This window comes from Schistocerca americana, chromosome 3, assembly GCF_021461395.2.
Source record: "Schistocerca americana isolate TAMUIC-IGC-003095 chromosome 3, iqSchAmer2.1, whole genome shotgun sequence".
NCBI classification, from domain to species: domain Eukaryota; kingdom Metazoa; phylum Arthropoda; class Insecta; order Orthoptera; family Acrididae; genus Schistocerca; species Schistocerca americana.
In genome coordinates, this window is record NC_060121.1 from 555,150,975 (window position 1) to 555,173,727 (window position 22,753).

The window sequence follows — 22,753 nt, forward strand, 5'->3', positions numbered from 1 at the left end:
ACATCACACACATCCATGCCCGAGGCAGGATTACTTAAACCTAACTAACCTAAGGACATCACACACATCCATGCCCGAGGCAGGATTCGAACCTGCGACCGTAGCAGTCGCGCGGTTCCGGACTGAGCGCCTAGAACCGCGAGACCACCGCGGCCGGCGATTAATCCGTATTGCTGCCAATGTCAGTGTGGCATAAAGGAATACAAACATTAACGATCGCTATGCAGACAAAGGCTCATTTGTAATTGTTAATGTACCTACAACTAAGAAAAAACAAAGTCAGTCATATAGTGATCAAATAGTAAGCTTTTGTGGTTCAGGCAGTGATTCACGTATGACATATAACGTCATATATCTCCGGGAATAAGGAATGAAGTTTTCTTTGGTCACAAAAGCCAGATATCGACTTGATAAATCAAGAACAGATAACCTTAGTTCTAACTACATTGGATGTTTTGAAACGAAGGTTTAGGTTTAAGATGGATGAAATTGAAGGTATTACGTTCAACTAAACTTGGAGCTATGTGTGTGGTACTCCAGCATAGTACCTTCCACTATATTTATAGTTTAGATGGTGGATCACTCTGTTTATGTACTGGACTAGGTTTTCTTTTTCTTTTAGTCTGGATCAGTGTTATTATTTTGAGGTGGTCAAAGTTACATTACGCTTTTGAAATACTGACCGCAAATGGAATAGTAGTTGACAGCAATGGAGAAGTTGTAGGCTGCTCAATGTATCCCCAAATCCACGCTACCCCTGACCACCTTCAATTTTTTCTGTTAGTTTCTTTTTCTTTTATAAAATGTATTGTACTAATTAATATGTAATTCTTCCATACATACCTGTGTTCACTACCGTAAATATCACAGGAATTAAAAAAAAACAGTCATGATAATCACATTTGAATCTGAAAATCGGTTAAAGTGTATCCGATTTACGATACTGTTCATCAATCTGGGACCCTTACCAGCAAGACTGATAGATTAAGCAGAGAAGATTTAACGAAGAGCGGCGCGTTTCATGATAGGATTGTTTAGTCGGCGCGAGAGCGTTACAAAGATACTCATCGAACTCTAGTGGCAGACGATACAAAGAGGCCTGGAATTTTGAGAGAATGCTTTCCGGGAAGATTCTGACAAGATGTTATTTTCTCCCACATACATCTCGCGAAATGATCACGATGAAAAAGATCGAAAAATTAGAGCTAACACAGAGGTTTACCAACTTTACTCTTCCCATGCGCTATCTGCGAGTGGAAGAGGGAAGGGGTAACCAGTGGTACCAGGAGTACCCTCCGCCACACACCGTTAGGTGGCTTGCGGAGTACTGATGTATATGTAGAAGGGCCATCCTGTGAATTTGTTTAATAACCGACTGGGAATACTGCGAAGACTAAACAAAGAGCTCTATGTTTCTTCGATCAACAAAAGCACGTGCATGCTTTGCAGGAATACGCACTAACATCAAAATCGACGAGAATGGGTATAAACCTCGAAACGTTCGACTTACTGTTTTCTTCAGTAAGTAGCACCCCACTGGTAATTTCGGTTATACATCGGTGCTTAGTACATCGCTTCAGCTTAACTTCCAAGAAATAGCAAATTCAGATAAATACATCATCTGAATAGCACATCTTCAAAACTTTGGGAAGTAACTGCGCCATGCAGTTGGTTTAAGGACTATAATAGCAACAAACTGTCACAACTTCGACAACTTAATAATTTGTACGATATGTGCACTCACCGTTGTCTGTATTTCACTTAGCTCTAAGACTGTGGCCGGCCGCGGTGGTCTAGCGGTTCTAGGCGTTCAGTCCGGAACCGCGCGACTGCTACGGTCGCAGGTTCAAATCCTGCCTCGGGCATGGGTGTGTGTGATGTCCTTAGGTTGGTTAGGTTTAAGTAGTTCTAAGTTCTAGGGGACTGATGACCACGGATGTTAAGTCCCATAGTGCTCAGAGCCATTTGAACCATTTGAACCATCTAACACTGTGAACTGGCGTCTACGTAGTACTGCTATGCGAGCATGTAAATGGAGGGAATGCTGTATCTTTCGATAGTTTCCATCTATATTTTGGAAAGCTATCCTTGCTGTTATTTTTATCAGTGATCTTTCCTCTTCTGCCTAGCCTTTCCCATACTTCCTGTAGTTACCGAGGTAACATCTGTGGACTCGCGAACCGTGTCATTTTTGGCAGCACGTGGAATTATCCTGTGAATATGTGCATTTACCTGGCTGGAATGTTTCATACAGCCAGTAAGGCTGGAAACCAATCCACGTGGTTTAAATAAGTGGAACGTAACTGAAAAGTATTATGTGTTAAACGAAACTTGTAATTTTTTTAGGGTTTCTTGTCATTTAAAAGAATTTTAGTTCTCCGAAAGTTAACTGAATTTGGAAATTAATGTATGCAAAAATATAGACACTTATGCTAACATATTGTTTGGAGGTGGAGGGTGTCGTAACCCCCAAGATCCCCCACCGTCCTCCTTTGGGTCCATGCTTGATTATTATTGTACACGTCAGTTCCTGTGGTTCTTTTAGGCTCCTTCCTTCATAACACATTAAAAACAATGTTACACTAGAAAATCGGCTTTAAAGCTGAAATCAAGGTCGTATGCAATAAATGTTTATGACTATAGTCAGAAGTGTCCATTATATAATGATAGTGATGTGTCAACAGGAATTCATAGACAAGTAACATAAAAATAGTGGTAAATTAGAACTGCTGGTTTTCTATTTTATTTGCTACTGATGGCCTGCAGATGGGCCTTATATAGAGTTTCTGATTGCACTGTATGATGCACTAACGCGCTGGCAACAACGTTAAAAAATTTTTCAACATATTGCCACAAAGTAATATTGCTGGTCACAGGTGGGTCCAGGTGGTCGGTAGGGTGTTCTTACGTTGTAGATCGGGCAGATGAGCGAGCTGCGTCTGCGGCCGGTGCGCATAACCGGACTGTTCTCTACCGGCTCCGGTGATGGTGAGAAGGTCTCTTCGAAGGGCCCCTCAATATCTTCCCATTCTTCTTCGTCCACGGGAATTTCACCGCTACCAACCTGAAGAATACGAGGAACGAAGATGTTACTGTAAGGAATTTGCCAAATGTGAGACCACTGGTTAATTGTGAGAACAACGCCACTGCAGCTACCAAACACAGCGATTCTCAGATAGTGGTATGGAGAGGACGAGCGCTCCCACCTTTGTGAAGTAGTGGACCCCTGCGAACTCGAGCAGGGTGGCTATGCAGTAGAAGAAGCTCATCAAGAGGAACCAGTCGAGCGCCGTGGCGTAGCGGACCTTGGGCAGGTCGGTCCGGCTGTCAAGGCTGATGGTGGACAGCGTCAGCACGGTGGTGATACCTGGGGAGGCCGAACACAGGGCTCTCAAGTTCAGGCACCAGCCCTAGCTTCTCAATATCTTAAATACAATTTTTGGTTAATCGTTTCAGCAGAGCGAAAATAACACTCTGTAGAAATTACAGAATGGAGTTTTGTCAGAAGTTTCATAGCCAAATGAAGGGTGGGTAATGGTCATCAGCGAGGATCTAATTTCGCAAAAGAGATTTCATTACTTGAAACTAATCGGAATAATTGAAGAAAGCTTAATTAGTGCTTTGAGGGAAAATTCTTCCTTTCACGTTGAAAAATAAAAGAATAAATATGAAATTACTGCACAAATCATACTTTTCTGCTTCCTCTTGATCTCTGTACTTTTAATAACAATACCGATCCATTTTGATATACATTATATTTCGTGCTTTTTGAACAAAACCTGGAAATTTAAATGAAAATGTTTGAAAACAAAAGAACGGTCAAAAGCTCGCGACGCTGTATGTCTAAAAGTAAGAAATAAAATAGATAAGAGAAATATTTGGCGTGCCTTTGAATGGTACTCGAAATCATAATCCACCAGGCAAATATTCTCTACTACTTTTTTAAAATTCAAAGTTACACATTGAATTTTAAATTATCAATCGCCACTCCATTTGTTGTACGCGATTTCGAGGGTCTTTCACATGTTCCCGTAATCTATTTCATTTATTACTTTTACATTAATCCCTTCACAAAGCATTTGACTCTTCTTTTCAGATATTTTTTATCATTCTCTTCTATCAATTTGTTGAAAAACTTCCTCTTCTGTACACAGGCCTCCTCTTCTACACAACAGATACCGACGTAGTCGTTATCAGTTATTCTAATGGGACGTGCCCTTTTTTGTGATAAAGGATTTGTTGGAATTCTACAAAGGGTGGTCAGAAACAGACCGAAATGCTTTTAAGGGTGTTGCGACGATTACAAGTTAAATAGCATTCAAGTTAGCCAATTAGGCCTTTGCGCACGCAAATTCAAGTGGCACGCCAGAGACGTTGTCGTCAAACTAATCTTCGTTTCGTTTCCGACAACCGTACGAGAGAATGATACAAAAATTGGACATGGGACGAAGTAAGGATCGAACCCGAGTGAAAGGCTGAACAATTTCGTGCTCTATCATCTACGCTATGACAGCAACTATCGTTTCCTACAACCGAACGAGAGAATGATACAAAAATTGGACATGGGACGAAGTAAGGATCGAACCCGAGTCAAAGGCTGAACAACCTCGTGCTCTATCATCTACGCTATGACAGCAGCTGGCACTAATTGTGTCTGGCGGGCACCTTGAATCTGCGCGCGCAGCCGGGGCACCTTGAATCTGCGCGCGCAGCCGCCTAATTGGCTAACTTCAACGCTAATTAGCTCGGAAATGGCGCGATGTACCGAATTTTTTCTTAACAATTATGTCGCAGCACAACCTCCTCTGTAACAGCCTTACAAGCTTCTCAGACTGTTTCCGACCGCCATGTAAATGTGCAACTGTGATGATTATGCAATATGTGGTTTTCTATGTCAGAAATAGTTATGACATTGAGCAATGTTAATCTTTTCATTCCGAGAAGGTAGTGAATTATCGAAACCGGTAATAGTAATAAAGAAGATTGATACAGCTCTGTAGCATGGATTTTATACGTGACAAAGTGCAAGAAAAATTATGCACGTTCATTGGGATTGACGGTCTTCTATTTGAACAATTGCTATGAGCAAAGTCGTTGTAAGGTGTACGCTATTTATGTCAATAGGAAACTTTATATTAAATTCTGACGAGTAGCCTCTTAACTACAATTATTTTGAGAGATATCTCAGCACAATTATTATGAGTATTACCCAGTCCAACTCTATCACTAGTTGCTTCTCGATGTATCCAGAAGGATACCCACGAGAGAACCACTATCAAGATGCAAGGTACGTAGACTTGTATCAGGAAATAGCCTGTGTGCCGCTGGAGATTGAAGTTCACTTGGAGGACGGAGAATTCTCCTGCAAACAAAAACAGTTTGCTGTCGGCCACTATTCGTAATGCTTTGAAAAGTCTGAAACTCAGACGAATGTTTGTGAGAGGGTGTTAGCGACCTTCTCGCCGCTTGTAGGTGAGGTTCCTCTGCGGGTTCCCCATGAGGTCGAACTGGGAGAGCGCCATGCCGGCCACGAAGCTGACGCTGCCCTCCGACTGCCACTGGTACACCAGGTGCCTCGTCGTGTAAGCATCTGCAACAGCAAGGGTGAGCACGCTCTTTGCCATCGCTTCATCACGTGCTTAAAAATTCGATAGGTAACATGCATTGGACATTTCTAAAAACGTTATTTACAGATGTTGTACAGACAAAGACAGTTAGAAACAGGTGCGAAGAAATTGTAGGCAGCAGAAGAAACATTGCAGCTGATCGACGAAACAAGAAAATATAACAATGATCAGGAAAAGATGGGAATACAACAATTTAAGACACTCAGAAATGAAATGAATATGAAGTGCTGGGAAGCGAAAGGGTTGCAGATAAAAAGATGAACAACTCGAAAAAGAAGTGTCCGAAGCACAGATTTAACATAAAGGAAAGTCAAAATAACTTCCGGAGATTTTAATAGCAAAGTCGTCAACGTTAAAAGGGCAAAAGCAATTCCACTACTTAACGCAGACAATATAGCAGATATGTGGAAAAGGTACATCGAAGATATTTCATATCTCAGAATAATCATTTTAGGTTCCTGTACTGTTTATAAAATTTTGACCCTGAAGATTTCACATATCCAGGGTATTCTGTTACATCCATTAAAGTTATACAGTGACGGCACATTTAAAACACACGTCAAAACCTGAGGTAGGACTGGAACCCGTGACCACTTTACAAGGCGGTGGACATTACCACCATCCTCTCCTCTCTCATACTCCTCATGCTTATTGTTGGTGTGGTCATCGGTCCTTAGGCTGGTTTGGCGCAGTAGTCTATTCTTTCACTTTTATCGCTTGTCACCTATCCTTTCCATTTTAGCACATTTGCCGCATCGTACGTTATAAACGACCTGCCTTACTTACTGATATCTAGGATTGCCACTGCAGTTATCACCTTCCATTTGTTCAATTAAATTTTCACCAGTGATGATTTTCTATCTTCATTTAATTATATTTTTTATTAAAAGTTTTGGCCGGCCGGTGTGGCCGAGCGGTTCTAGGCGCTTCAGTCTGGAACCGCGCGACCGCTACGGTCGCAGGTTCGAATCCTGCCTCGGGAATGGCTGTGTGTGATGTCCTTAGGTTGGTTAGGTTTAAGTAGTTCTAAGTTCTAGGGGACTGATGACTTCAGATGTTAAGTCCCATAGTGCTCAGAGCCATTTGAACCATTTATTAAAAGTTTCCTCTCGTTGACCGATTGCAGGACGTCTTCATTCCTTACTCGAACATTCCATCTAAGCTGCAAGTACAGATTTTCATTAATCTTCTTGTTGTCTCGAGATCTATATTTTTGGTTGATATCAGTTGTGTCTTTTTGAAATAAGTCCTATTGTCTCGTATAATCCTAGTTACTACGTATTTCATGGATCTTATTTCTTTATCCATCAGCTTCTGTGATTAGCAAAAGTATTTCAACTCTGCAAGAGGTTTTCCAAGATGAAAATTTAGCTATCCAGCTTGCTCTATTGCTCACCAAATTATCTTAGTTTTTTTGGTTTATACGCATATTATTGCCATAAACAAGCGTACCTACCCACAGTTTCTGTTAACTTTCGGCGATCCATCGAAATAGTCTTTTGTTTCCACATCACCTCTTCAACATAACAATTAAATATCAGTGACGAGAAATGATGATCTTGTCCTATAGCTGTTTTCATTTGGGCCTCTCCTGTCGTTCCATAGTACTCGCCAGTCCAATCTCCTTCGCACAAAATAACAGATTACCTTTTCATCACTGTATCTGATACCACACTGACGAGGAGCTGAAAATACTCATATTTGCTTTCATTCAACATTATCAAAAGCCTTCTCCAAATCTACTAATGTAATGTACGCTTCCGTGTCTTTTTTTCTAATCTGCCTTCTATTAATAGCCGCAGAGCTATAATTGCTTCTCTAATACCCCTGCCTCTCCTAGACCTGAACTGATCCTCTCCTGATCTACATTCAGTTTTCCTTCCCTGTCTTGGCTAAAGTATTCCTGTGGAATTTTTGATGCAATACTTCACTAATACTTGATACTGTTCTTATTCATGCGATCCCCAGTTTTATAAATCTCATTTACATGCTAATATAGTTTTTGCTCAACCGATTAGCCTTATAACCATGAGAATAAACATTTTTAAAATACAAATCAAATCATTTACTCTCCCCCAACCATCATCTTACTCAACGTCCTAATTTTGAATTGTACTAATTTCTTATGGGCTGCTGTAACGTTTCTCCAAGTACTGATTTCATCTTCTCCCTTTATTTTCTGCTTCAGCCAACTAACATCTCTAATGACTGTGACTGTACTACTTAAAGTAACTGAATATTATTCTATTAACAAGATCAATGTTATCCTTCTTAATTTTGTAATCAATGCATAACATATTTTCACTATTTCCTCTTTTTTTAAAGTTTTCTCCATTATCAGTTACTTTCATTTCTGAATGACCGATATTATGGTCACTTTCAACCCTTTTCCGTTTTCTTTGTTTCTTCGCTAATTCCAGTTAGTCATCCGTCATCCATGGGTAGCTGCTTCAATTATAGCACCTATTCTGCTGCATTTACCATGCTCTTTTACGGGAATTATATTGTTTTTCCATACCAGTAACTCCTGTAAGTGACTTTCTTCTTTTGTCATATGTTATTCCAATGCATTCGAAGTCTTGATTCTTCCTGCTTATCTAGGTGCCAAATTATCGGCTGCTTTCTCTATACCATATTAAATGTCAACTAAACTTCATTAGTACTGGGTTATGGTCAATTACGACGTCAGTACCTGGATAACTGTTCCAGTTTTTAATTTGGTTACAGAATCTTTTTTTTAACCAAGTACAGTCACTCCGATATTTTCTTTGATCCCCTTACATGCCTACTTCCTTCTCGACGTGCTCTCGATAAAGATGTTCGTAACAAGTAACACAGCACAGAATTCTATTAATACGTCTTCCATCTCACTTCACTTATCGAGGCCGAACTCTCTCGGTATTTTCTTTTTCCTATCTTTACCGACAACTGCATCCGTTCTTCCGTTATGACTGTATTCTTGTCTATTTTAACATATTTGAGAAGCTAATTAATATTATCACACATTTCTTCAGTTTCATACGTTTCTAAGCCCGAAACATATGTCTTGAGCTTCAGCGACAATCTTTTTGTAACCGTTTATGACTCACTGAAGATTGAGTAAACGAAGAACTCAATAATAAATATATTTTATTCTTATATGCTGAATTTCTGGAAATAATTTATTTTCAGTTGGTAACCACTATAAGTTAAAATTGTGCTGTTTGAAACTAAACTGGAGAAAGATCGTGGAACATAGTGGAATTTTTTATTTAGTCTGGCAAGAGTAATGGCTATAAAACGATAAATAATACGGAATTTTAAGGAGTATAAGTGCAAACACAAGTTAATGAAATTTCAGGATTTAGAATGGAATAGATTAATCGATAGCCATATGTTGTAGTATAAATTTCGAAAGAATACAATTCCCTTCCGTTAGACCTTTCATAATTGTTTGTGCAAAAAACTGAAAATAATAGTATTTAAAAGAGCAACATGAATAAGAAGTGTCAATTGTGCTGCTGCTGCTACAATTGCGAAGGATATTACTTTTACTTCAGAAGCTGCCATTTCGTGTATGGTGCGACATGTTTTTCTGCTGCTATTTTAGTCCAGTGCATCAACAGGGCTCGGTTTCCAGTATTGCTATTGTTTTCATGTCATGGTTTGCAGAAAGATTTTGATCTGTAAGTGAAAAACAGTTTGTGCAGAGATGCTGCCAATATCTTAGTTGGCGAAAAAGAAGTTTCAGTCACAAGAGTTTTTGAACAACTGCATGATTCCACACTGAACTAGCAGTACCGTGTGCAAGACTTCCTTAAATTTGCGTTGCAGAACGATACTCCCAATATAAACGGTTTTTAAGAATAGACACTACAATAGAATTCTGAACGATATCCATTCTTTATACTTGCATAAAACAGAGGTACAGTGAAGAGGTACGTGCTATGACACACGGATTTAAAACTGTTCAGCTTGGAGTGGCGATGACTTACTAAAAACAATCAAAGATGAAACATCTCAGTTTCAAACAAACGAGTATAACTTAGTCATACCCGTGATTACATCAGACATCCGAGTGTAACATAACTATTATGAACCACTTCTAGAGAGTAGAATAAGAAGCAGATTTCTTTCTTTCTACTGAAAATGAAACTGTTACTTGTCTTGATGAAATGGGCATCAAATTATCTTGCACATTCTTATGATTTTTGTAAATAAACTAAGAAACGAGTACAGGTATTTGCAACCTTGCTAAAAAGATAAGACTTGGTACAGGAAAGTAATGCAATGCATTTTTTGAACAGAAATTTAATTCTTGGGTGATATTATGAATAGTTTAGAAGTTAGCAGCTTGGAGAATTTTGAGTTAAGATGTTGGCGTGCAAAAGTGTCAAAACTTCATTTGCTATAGAATTACAACTGTTTGTGCTATGCATAAAAGAGAATTCACAGAAATGATCCAATCCAATTTACTCATGCAAATATTTTAAACTAAATTTTCAAAAATCCCACTATACACATTTGAGCTCTCTTTACACCATTGCATGTAACCTCTCAAAGCACGGTTAAATCTGGTACTCAGCAGCTACTAAAAGCATTCAGCAGCCAAGATGACATAAATATTTCTTTATTTAAGGGGAGTTAGAACGGAAAAAAATTGTTCACATTTTCGGATTTTTATCTCATTATAAAATTTGCAATTTTCCGAATAAAATGATATATTTACATCACATATAAACTCACATGGGAAGTATTTTATTTTATTTTTTTAAATATAATCTACACCAGTTTACAATGTTAAAATTTTTACTTGGATTACTTCAAGATCTAATAAAATCTGTAATTTTTTATACAGAAGGCTGTGGATTGCTGTGTTATAAAGGTTAACAGTGTTGGTCATGTTCAGAAGAGGATGGGCACCGGGTTGAGGGAGTTGAAACAAAGTTTGAGAGACAAGAAACTTTCTGATGATAAAACCATGAGAGGCGGGCTGACAGACATAATGATTGATGAACTTCAGCAGAATTTTGGGATGGCCGTTAGAAATAATACTGAGGATTTGTTGAAGCACGCAGTATGGGCTACCTTCTTCAACAGACTGTCAACTGATGAAAAACCAGTACACCACCTTTGCCCTCCTGGACCTGATTCATGGTGCAATTACCGCAATACCCAGTACTCAAACAGTTCATACAGCCATGAACATTCCATCCCAGCAGCAGTCATGGATATCATAAAACCTATTTACAGAGAACTGGCAAATCCTGAATTACTGAAGAAGTGTCTGCATGGTCAGACTCAAAATCCCAATGAGTCGTTCAATAATCTTGTATGGACTCACTTACTAAAAAATGGGTTTCACACGATCGTCTTTTTCGAAACCCATGCTGATTCCTACAGAGTAGATTTCTAGTTTCCAGAAGGTCAGAGTGGCCGAGCGGTTGTAGGCGCTACAGTCTGGAACCGCACGACCGCTACGGTGGCAGGTTCGAATCTTGCCTGGGCCGTGGATGTGTGTGATGTCCTTAGGTTATTTAGGTTTAAGTAGTTCTTTCTAGGGGACTGATGACCTCAGATGTTAAGTCCCATAGTGCTCAGAGCCATTTGAACCATTTTTTGCCAAGCTGAGGGAGCCTGTGAATCATTGAGTTATATCATTCTGTATGTGGTTTCACTAAGTTGATCATTAAATTAGATAATACAGTCAAATCAAGGAGCATCAGATGTACACTCCTGGAAATTGAAATAAGAACACCGTGAATTCATTGTCCCAGGAAGGGGAAACTTTATTGACACATTCCTGGGGTCAGATACATCACATGATCACACTGACAGAACCACAGGCACATAGACACAGGCAACAGAGCATGCACAATGTCGGCACTAGTACAGTGTATATCCACCTTTCGCAGCAATGCAGGCTGCTATTCTCCCATGGAGACGATCGTAGAGATGCTGGATGTAGTCCTGTGGAACGGCTTGCCATGCCATTTCCACCTGGCGCCTCAGTTGGACCAGCGTTCGTGCTGGACGTGCAGACCGCGTGAGACGACGCTTCATCCAGTCCCAAACATGCTCAATGGGGGACAGATCCAGAGATCTTGCTGGCCAGGGTAGTTGACTTACACCTTCTAGAGCACGTTGGGTGGCACGGGATACATGCGGACGTGCATTGTCCTGTTGGAACAGCAAGTTCCCTTGCCGGTCTAGGAATGGTAGAACGATGGGTTCGATGACGGTTTGGATGTACCGTGCACTATTCAGTGTCCCCTCGACGATCACCAGTGGTGTACGGCCAGTGTAGGAGATCGCTCCCCACACCATGATGCCGGGTGTTGGCCCTGTGTGCCTCGGTCGTATGCAGTCCGGATTGTGGCGCTCACCTGCACGGCGCCAAACACGCATACGACCATCATTGGCACCAACGCAGAAGCGACTCTCATCGCTGAAGACGACACGTCTCCATTCGTCCCTCCATTCACGCCTGTCGCGACACCACTGGAGGCGTGCTGCACGATGTTGGGGCGTGAGCGGAAGACGGCCTAACGGTGTGCGGGACCGTAGCCCAGCTTCATGGAGACGGTTGCGAATGGTCCTCGCCGATACCCCAGGAGCAACAGTGTCCCTAGTTTGCTGGGAAGTGGCGGTGCGGTCCCCTACGGCACTGCGTAGGATCCTACGGTCTTGGCGTGCATCCGTGCGTCGCTGTGGTCCGGTCCCAGGTCGACGGGCACGTGCACCTTCCGCCGACCACTGGCGACAACATCGATGTACTGTGGAGACCTCACGCCCCACGTGTTGAGCAATTCGGCGGTACGTCCACCCGGCCTCCCGCATGCCCACTATACGCCCTCGCTCAAAGTCCATCAACTGCACATACGGTTCACGTCCACGCTGTCGCGTCATGCTACCAGTGTTAAAGACTGCGATGGAGCTCCGTATGCCACGGCAAACTGGCTGACACTGACGGCGGCGGTGCACAAATGTTGCGCAGCTAGCGCCATTCGACGGCCAACACCGCGGTTCCTGGTGTGTCCGCTGTGCCGTGCGTGTGATCATTGCTTGTACAGCCCTCTCGCAGTGTCGTCCGGAGCAAGTATGGTGGGTCTGACACACCGGTGTCAATGTGTTCTTTTTTCCATTTCCAGGAGTGTATCAGAGAGAGTAGGAGGAGTCATATAAACTGACGAGACCAGGAGGATTGCGAGCTCAAAGAGGATTCTATCATTCGGAAGTCCTTCAGAGATCATTCAGAGGTCACATTGTGGGACTGATTCAGAGGCGACTGGAACTTCATTCTGGGATGACTTGAAAGTTGCACATCGTTTCAAGAGAGTCTCGTGCATCATGCTAAGTGATTTGCTCGCTGTTTCGCATCAAGTGTTCTGACTTTGACTTATGAAAGTATGTCAGCCTATTGTCGACTCAGTTTTCAGACTCTCAGAGGGATCCCTGCACTCATTACAGTGTCTATTGTCACTTTGTGACTCCTACTTTTTCATTCCATGTCAGATGGTCTTTCTTACAGCCCAATGCTTGAATTTTTAGCCAGCCAACTGTCTTCTCCTTGTCTGACCTCAGCTTCTAGACGTAACACTAACACTAACATTGTCTCTGCCAGCTAAATACTGCAACAACGAAGGCAGTGAGAATGTTGAGGGTTGGTTGGTATCTGTACCTGGCGAACAATAGGTTCATTCGAGTAACTATCGAAACCAATTGCGACACCCGAATGCGTTCGATAGAGACATTCCCCTAGTTGTGGTGGGTCATAATTGGTCACAAGGTGTGCGAGTGCTGACCAGTGGATGGTCACGACTAGTCTCGACTGATAGCTGAAATTTCTTCTGGTGATTGCAAAGCGTTTAATATCCTTACTCCAAAGAGATAAGATCTAGCGTTCGCATAGCTTCTCGTGTTCAGTCTCTTAGGCTTCTCGTTGAAGAAAAAAACTACAATGTTCCTACTAGCTTTTAAACGGATGGTACATCTCAAACTTGTGAAACTGTAATACATCGTAGTGTTACTTTATCAGTTAAGATATTTCTCAACAGAAATGTGTTGTGTACAGAAATCCTGGGGTATGGAAATCAGACGGATCTCACATTCCCCTGTTAACGTCACTGTCAAAATGAATAATTTTTCCCTCTTCCCTACAACTGAAAGATCACAAGGTCCGACAGTTGTGGGTGACATATTATAATCGGTGCTATAAGTGACATGCACACATAGACTTGGCTCACATTAGAGGGGAGGTGACGTAGGTAGCAATGCGCGTGCGATACTGTTACACATATATTAGTGAAGTTGAGCTGCATATTAGAATCTTAACCACTGTTGGCGGTGACCACACAAAACACTATTTGGATGACTTAATGAGTACATTTAATACTCGGTTGTAAAGGAACAGACGTGTACATAAAAAATGAAACATTTGCTTAAAGTTTTGCTCAGCATTATAAATACACCACCACTGACTTACTTGCTATCAAACGCCTACCAGTGCAATGACAAAAGTTTTGAAAGATATGCAGCATACTGAGGTATGAATCTCACGACTTAAAACTGATTCTACACTACCTGTGGCTTTCTAAATAAAAAAAGCTTTCCCATATGAAATTAATTTATCGAAACTTGTCTGGAACACTTATATTAGTTAATAAATTAAGGAGGGATAGGAACACAGCAGAAAGTCACAATCCCACTGGCTTTTTGTTATTCTTGCTTATACAGTTTCAGCTGTAAATAGCATCTTCAGTACATTTGAGTGAGTTACCATCCAACAGAATTGCAGGAGTACCTGTCACCATATGAATTTACCGGTGTACAGACTCACAGAGGAGAGGGCACTTTTAATTGAAATTCGCTGCCTGGCGCCGCAGTGCCTGTTGCTTCGGACATGCATGCATAAAACAATGGACTCGTTTGAGTCAAAGATCAGAGTCACAAGTGTTATAATGTAAGTCATATCAAAAGGCATTCTGTGCAGACAGAGGGTGCGATGTGGAAACAAGGACTAAATCTTAAGCAGTGGCAGAGAGGGCGGCACCACCAACCACTTTGACAGCCTGTATAGCACCACTAAAATTCAATGGCTGCTAGTGATTGGTGGAGATGGAGATGCAGAAAAGTTTTTTAAAAAAAATGTGCTGTTGTCTGACGCGATTTGTATTAAAGCACGAGGATTGATTGAAAAGTAATGCATCCACCTTCATAACTCTTCAACAGTTGACAGCATTGGTACGCGGCAGGTACTGGCTTGTTCAGTAGTCTCTTCTCTACAGCTCCAGTCGGCGGGAGGCCATAGCATTGAACGGTTGTGTTGTTACAGTGCAAAGTATGGAACCCTGCGCAGACGGTCGGTCAATGCGATTTAAGCAACGTGGAGTCATTGAATTCTTGACAGCAGAAGGTGTCACCCCAAAGGAGATTCATCAGAGAATGAAAGCAGTTTATGGTGATTGTGTTGATGTGAGTAGTACTGTGCGTCGTTGGGCGAGTAAGCTTAAAGATGTCGAGATGGGAACATCCGACCTGCGTGAAAAAGGATTGGACGTCCTGTAACAGCAACCACCGAGTTTCACAAGCAAAATGTTGACAGATTGATTCAGTACGATCGTCGTATCACTCAGAGAGAAACTGCAAGCACAATCGGCATTTTGCAAAAACGTGTGGGACACATTATTGCTTTGCTAGGCTATCGGAAGATCTGTGCACAAGGCGATGCCTTTCTCCATTCAATTCTGACAGAAGACGAAACGTGGGTACAACGTTACGACCCGGAGACGAAACGTCAGTCTACGGAATATCGACACAAAGACTCTCCCCACAAAAAGAAGCACAAGGCGCAGCCCTCAGCTGGAAAAATCATGGCCACAGTGTTCTGGGACGCAGATGGTGTTATCCGTGTTGATTTCCTTGATCGTGGAACAACAATAAATTCAGAGCGTTACATCACAACGCTGCCAACTCTGAAACGACGGCTAACAAGGGTCCAAAGGTAAAGGAAAATGTTTTTAGAAAGCATGACAATGCCAAACCACACACTTCACGCGCCACCACAGTAGAACTTCAGAGACTGCATCTCACCACCGTACGGCATCCTCAATACAGTCTAGATTTAGCACTGTCTGACTTCCATCTGTTCCCGTTAGTGAAAGACGGTCTGTGGGGACATCATTACGCCTCTGATGAAGACGTTGAGAGAACTGTGTGACTGTGGTTGCGGAAACAGTGTCGACTTCTTCCGTGACGGCTTCATAACACTTGTTCATCGTTGGCAGAAATGTATCCAATTGGCTGGTGATTATGTGGAATTATTAAAATATTTCCACACAAACCCAACTAACGAAGGTGGAGGCATTACTTTTTATTCAACCCCCGTAAATTCTTTCGTTTTTTGTGTACACATTGAACATGAATCTCTTACCAGCAGACACACTTAACTAAGTATTCATTGGCCACCCTAAATTGATTAAACTTTTTCATAAATCATCCCCATGACAATTTACGACCACGACAGTGCAGAAAAGTGAGAGAGTTTAAATGCCTCAAAGATCATGGGAAATGCGGTTAAGCAAGATAAACCTACCTTCTCATGAGTGTATGCAGACTATGAGGATGACACTGCAGGAGACAGACAGCTTTTAACTACAAACAATGGTGGTCAGGAACTACATGACATTGGTCAGGAACTACATGACATTCTGGATTCTAAAGACAGTAACGTGCACACATTATTTTAAAACAGTTGAAACGTTTATTGAAGTTTGTTTCTTAACGATAATACTATTTTCAATATACTTACAGCTGCCAAGGATAAGAGGGCAAGATTGTCTGTCCATAGGGAAGTTCCTTAGTTCCATCGGACATTTAGCTTTGATAGTCAGTCTGAAAATAGAAATACGTCTGCGTAAGACAACAGAAGAATTAAAAAAAAATTTCTGCGCAAATATTTTTAGACATCATTTCTTCTTACAAACATCTATTACATTGAAAATGATCATAAATAGCCTCATAGCACAATAGCATGGATCATGATCATTGTTACATTCTCGCAGGTGTCATACTCATAGAAGAAGCCACGAAACTTTATTAAATCCACTTAGCATCTCAATCACTCTTTAAAAGATCTGAATTTATGTTTTGATTTCCAATCGGTTTCATTTTTAGGCCGCTGACCAGCCAGAAAGTGTTTGAAATCACTAATTCGATGTTATAATTGTTAAAAATCGTGACCTGGTAGTAGTCTCCAAAGATTTATCTGTGGTCGATATCCTCCAGACTTAGGAACATTTTGAAAATACTAACTAATGCCTGGTCTCTGCTGTACACTGCACAATTTAATGCACTTACAACCGCCTTTAACCTTATTGGGCTGTTCTATTACTTCCACGAAATTCATAAACAAGATAAACATATGCATGTAGCTCGGGAAAAATGTGTTTTTCACTTGAGTAGGCTTGTTGGCCTATTGGTGCTCTGATAATGGCACTGAGCTCTGTTCTTAAGTCTGCATCCAAACAATGGCCAACACCTGCTAATACGAGGCGCGTTTTTAAAGTCGGTAATGTTCCGAAATTCCGCCGCTGCAGCGCAGCGGTAGGCATTTGGCGCATGCGCGCTGTGAACTGCCCCCTGTTGGCAAGCCACAGACGCCACTACGTAATTATTTAGCGTATTTCAGTTTGCTTGTATATGAAACGCCTCCTCCGACTGAGTATCCAACCGACTGTGAAGTCCACGCGGTCATTCGTTTTGATCAGTGAAGTGTATGGAAAAACATTATGAGCGATAGGATGGTACGGACATGGGTGGAGTTTTTAAAGATGACTGTACAAATGTGGGTGATGAGGAAAGACATGGGTGACCTTCAGTCATTATTGACGATTTAGTGGAGAAATTGATGAAAAAGTGAGAGAGAACAGACGCCTTACCATTTCGATCTTATATGATTAGTTTCCTCAAATATCAAGAAAAGTGCTCTATACAATTGTTGCACAACGTGTAAATTATCGAAAGTTATGCTCACGCTGTTTAGCCAGTTCTCTGACTTTCCCAGAGTGGTGCAGTGAGAAAGGTGACGGGTTTTTAAGCCAAACTGTCACATGTGACGAAACATGGGTGTCTTATGTTACGCATGAATCAAAGTACCAGTTTCGGCATTCAACATTACCCAAGAATGTGAAGTTCAAGCAAACAGTTTCAGCCCGGAAAATGATGTGTACTGTTTTCTGCGACAGAAAGGGGGTATTGCTTGTGGATGTTTTGCTTTGTGGTGACACAATAAATTCTACGATGTAATATGAGACCTCAAAAATACTGCTCCGTGCGATCCAGAACAAAAAGGCTGAGTAAGGGAATCGTTTTGCTTCATGACAACGCCCGTCAATACGCGACCAATCGAACTCAAGAGCTGATCAGATCATTCGGCTGGGAATAACTAGATCGCCCTCCAGACAACCCCGATCTAGCGCCCAGTGACTACCACGTGCCTCTACCTTCCAAGAAGCATCTGTGTGGTCAGCACCACAACGACGATGATGTCAAAATTACCATGTTCCAGTGGTTGCCTAATCAGGTGGCAGGTTTCTATGATGATGGTATTCAAACACTGGTTGTGCGATCCGGGAAGTGCCTTAATATTGGTGGGAATTATGTAGAACAGTAGATTAAAGTATAAGCTCTCACCTAAAAGTAAAATTGCTAATAAACGTCTATTTTTTTGTTTTAAAATGGTATTTCCTTAAAAAACACACGTTGTGCCTCCTATATGTGCATAATTTCAAAGAGTCCAACGTCTTACCCATTAGGTCAGTTCCCTCAGTCTCATCTAACAATAGTGGCAGTGAAACTTCCTGGTAGATTAAAACTGTGTGCCCGACCGAGACTCGAACTCGGGACCTTTGCCTTTCGCGGGCAAGTGCTCTACCGGAGACGAGATACTGGCAGAAGTAAAGCTGTGAGTACCGGGCGTGAGTCGTGCTTCGGTAGCTCAGTTGGTAGAGCACTTGCCCGCGAAAGGCAAAGGTCCCGAGTTCGAGTCTCGATCGGGCACACAGTTTTAATCTGCCAGGAAGTTTCATATCAGCGCTCACTCCGCTGCAGAGTGAAAATTTCATTCTGGAATAGTGGCAGTGTTGTAAAATTAACTACAATCAAAAACTGGAAAGAATTAATTCTTAACTGAAGATGACTGGAGAATACTCAAACGAGAAACTCATACTTTCATGAAATATGGGATACGAGATCTCCAGACAAAAGATTAGTTTCCTCATCAAAACAGCACACTGTTTAGTTGGAGTGCTATAGATGGTACATAATTGGTACCATGTAGTCATACGGCCTTCCGCTACTTACACAGGTCAAGGCGTTTAAGGCGAGTGTATGTGCCAGTCGATTGGATAGAGTCAGAACAGCAAGATGGATCGACATGAAAACGTGATAAAATGAGAGAAATGAGCTATTGTGTAAGGACACGTGCATGATCGCGTCGTGGAGTAAGGTGCTTATGTATTAATGCGAACTGTACAACTGGGTGTACCACTCGGAGCCATGTAATATGACGGATGAACAATGATTGTAAAAAGATCCTGATGGGTAGGAACTGGAGACAAATGTTACTGTCATGTCAATGACAGTCGGTTTGAAATCCGACAGGATGTAGGTCCATCTCAAACAGCTTCTGCGTTAACAGTGAGCAGGGATCAGCATGCGGTGGACATTTGCAGTCAGATACGCCAGAAAGGCCATCGCCCGCAGGGGCACACAAAAGAGAACATCGTCAGTGAATCATACAATGCAGAAATTGGGCAGTAGCGGAATGGAGACGAGTGGTGTGGTCGGAAAAGTCGCAATTTTGCTTATTTTTCAAATTATGCAAGGCATTACGAGCGCACACAGTCCAATAAGGTGTTTAACCCAAAATGCGTGAATAGAGTAGTTCAGGACAGAGGTGGTTCTATGGTTTTTTTCGTACCATGACTTGGCTCCATTCATTCAAGTTACTGAAGACATGAACTACGAAGTTTATTTCAACGTCATCGGTAACGAAGTATTGCCACTGGTTTGACGTTATCATGATGAGTATGCTGTGGACACTCCTTTCTTCCAAGAAGACAACATCTGTATTTACAGGGCTACATGTGTACGTCTCTTGTGAACGAACACTTGGGCACTTTAGCGCACTTCAACTGGCCCGTTAAATCACCAAGCCTCAGTCCCATTTCCAGGGACCTCCAGCTCCTTTCTGGCCAGGCATCTCTCCCACCTTCACCCTTTTATCCCTTTCTCAGTTCCACTTGCTTCTGTCTGCTTTCTTGATTCTCGAGAATAACAGGGTTCTTTGGGATTTGTTTTTTATGTCCTTTCTCACTGGGGACTATTCGCGGCTTGACACACAAAGGTCTGAGGAACCCATGACTTCATAGTTTGGTCCTTGTAATCCCATCAAGCCATTCAACTTAATCCCATAGAAAATAAAAGGGACTATTTGGATCAGTGGATGAAACGTAGCAGTCAACATCCCTGCAGTTTGCTAGCTCTCTGGGATCCAGTCATCAATGAGAGGTTTTTATCTAAAGACGGTATACCTGAATAAACTTAAGAACTCTGTTCCTCTCCATATTTTGGTAATTATCAAGTTTTGAGGCGGTGTTACACAGCATTAGTGTGATGATTCTCCAGATGATTATTATGCTGTCCAGTGAGATTTTTTGCCTAAGTATGGACACAAAAATTAATTAGGATTTAATAAACGGACCATTCCTCGAATTTGTGACATTTGGCAGCGTTCCCCCATCGTGAATGTGATGAGTGTGAAATTTCCATATTTACATGCTGTGAAGCATTGAGGAAAAGTTGAATACGCGAAATCTCTTCCAACAGTAATCTAGTGTCTGCTATCATATAAGGGAGGGGGGCGGGGGGAGGGACAAAAATGTGGAAACACCACAAACGCAACACATTACTATGCCTAATTCGACGTCAGAAAACTGTCGACATTCAAAACAGTTCGCAGTCGTCTCGGAATGGACATATACCGATCCTATAAGGGTTCCAAGGGAATTTGTACCATGCTTCCTGCAGAGTAGCGGCAAGTTCAGGTAACAATGATGGAAGTGAATAGCGATCCCTCATCTCCAAAGAAGACCAAAACGGCTTAATGATATTCAGGCCTGGCAACTTTTGTCGCCATGGAAGATGAGACAATTCATCCTCCCGTCCACAAAACGTGTCCTGGACGATGCGAGCTCTGTGAACGGGGCCCTGTCTTCTTGAAACACTGAGTCACCACTGGGGAACAAACAATGTAATGTGGTATGGACCTGATCAGCCAAAATGGTCACATAATCCTTGGCAGTAGTGTGACATCCGAAGAGGAACCACAATATGGCGCCCAAGTCATCACCGAAGCCTCACCACGTCTCGCTCTTGGGATGAAAAGTCGGCCAGAATTCGGAAACAAGACTCACCCATTGCTCCATAGTCCAGGTTTTATGGCTTCGGCACCAAGGGTTCCTGTTACGGGCATTTGCGTCACTGATGAGTGCTTTTGGAATTCCAGTTCGACCTGCGGTTCCCTGCTACTGGAGCTCCCTTCGTGTTGCTTTGTTGCTGACAGGATTCGCGACTGCGATATTCAGTTCTGCTGTGATTTTTGCAGCTGTCGTCCACTTTTTTTTTTTGTCACAGTCCTCTTCCATGACCGTCCGTCACGATCACTCAACACACACTTTCGTCCCCGTCGTAAGTTAGCGGATGATGTTTTCTCGCTTTCGCTGTACGCGGTGTAAATATTCGATGCTGTGCCTCTTGAACACTTCGGCTACTTTGTTTACTGAAGCATCCACAATACGTGCCCAACGGCTTTCCCACGTTCGAATTCACTTAGCCCCGACATAATGCATCACAACTACACAGAACACTGGTCTTGTCACGACTGACACCTGCAACGTATTGATGACATTGCCCAGGTGCCTTTCGATAAAATAGCGCATCCTGCAGGCTTAGCTGGAATCTGTGTTTACGTTCAAGCTCGCATTTCTCGTGATGCTTCCATATTTTTGTTCAACTCCTGCACTTGCGTTGCACCTTATGGAAAAAATGAAGACGATGTGTTACTTGACCGAATATTAAGCATTATGTATAGTGATCGTAACCAGGCGGACGCAGGGAGAGGCGGAATCTGTGCTCGCTTTATGCTAGGTAATCGCTTAGTGAGAAGAGTGTGTAGCGGATGAATACTTAAAAACCTGCTAACGCGGCCGCTTCTCGAGTGCGTAGTGCAATCGATTATTCAGGTCGTCGGCCGGCTGGAGGACCGCTACGAGTGGCTGTGCCGCCGCCGCCGCCGCCTCCGCCGCCGCCGCCCCCACACAGCGAAGAGCCTCCAGCACAACGCCAGACGTTACCGTCCCGAAAATCGCGGTATCACTTAAAGTACGATTTTCAGTTAACGCTGATGAAGCTCAGTTTATTGTTCATATCCGTCTATTAGAAGGATATCAGAAGTAATTTTAACTGTCCTACTCGGCATACGTACCAAAAAGTTAAGTATGACTCGCTACTGAATGATGTGGTGGTCGGTGTAACAATAATGACACTGTGATTCTTCAATTTCTCCAGGCGTATTTTATGACGAAATAAATCTCGGGTGAACAGCCTGGTATGAGTGTGCATAGGACACAATACTTCGGCAATCGACCACGTTGCCATCATCAGGCGTGCTGATGTACTGACCGGCGGTGGGCCAGCGCCATGTATATGTAACATTTGTCTACGTAAATCAGGGGTTTATCAGATACCTTGCCAATGCGGTAGTGTATACATAGGGCAGACCATTCGTGCCAATGAGGACCGATGCCGAGAACATCAACGGCACACTAGACTGCAACAGCCTAGTATGTCGACAATCGCTGAGCATTGCCCGTCGGAACTCCACAGCATGGATTATGACCAAACCAAAGTCCTGACACAGACTTCCAAATACTGGAACTGTGTCATTAAAGAAGCCATAGAGATCAGAGTAAGGGAGCCACAACTAAATCGTAACAGCGGTTACATCATTAGCAAGGCGTGGGAACCCGCGATCACCCGGATTCAGAAGAAAAGGGATACTTCCCAGGGTGTACCGACTTCGGGGA

The 22,753-nt window shown here is 42.4% G+C and overlaps 1 protein-coding gene across 1 annotated transcript in view; it reads right to left on the reverse strand.

Moving 5' to 3' along the window:
• LOC124606218 (gamma-aminobutyric acid receptor alpha-like) overlaps positions 1 to 22,753 on the reverse strand; it is a 75,408-nt gene that overhangs the window by 26,972 nt on the left and 25,683 nt on the right. Inside the window, exons 3-7 of the mRNA XM_047138192.1 lie at positions 16,417 to 16,499; positions 5,456 to 5,590; positions 5,210 to 5,362; positions 3,207 to 3,367; positions 2,909 to 3,064 (exon numbers count right to left, since the gene is read on the reverse strand). Of these exons, the coding sequence (XP_046994148.1) occupies positions 2,909 to 3,064; positions 3,207 to 3,367; positions 5,210 to 5,362; positions 5,456 to 5,590; positions 16,417 to 16,499 (688 nt within the window). The remainder of the gene's footprint in view (positions 1 to 2,908; positions 3,065 to 3,206; positions 3,368 to 5,209; positions 5,363 to 5,455; positions 5,591 to 16,416; positions 16,500 to 22,753) is intronic.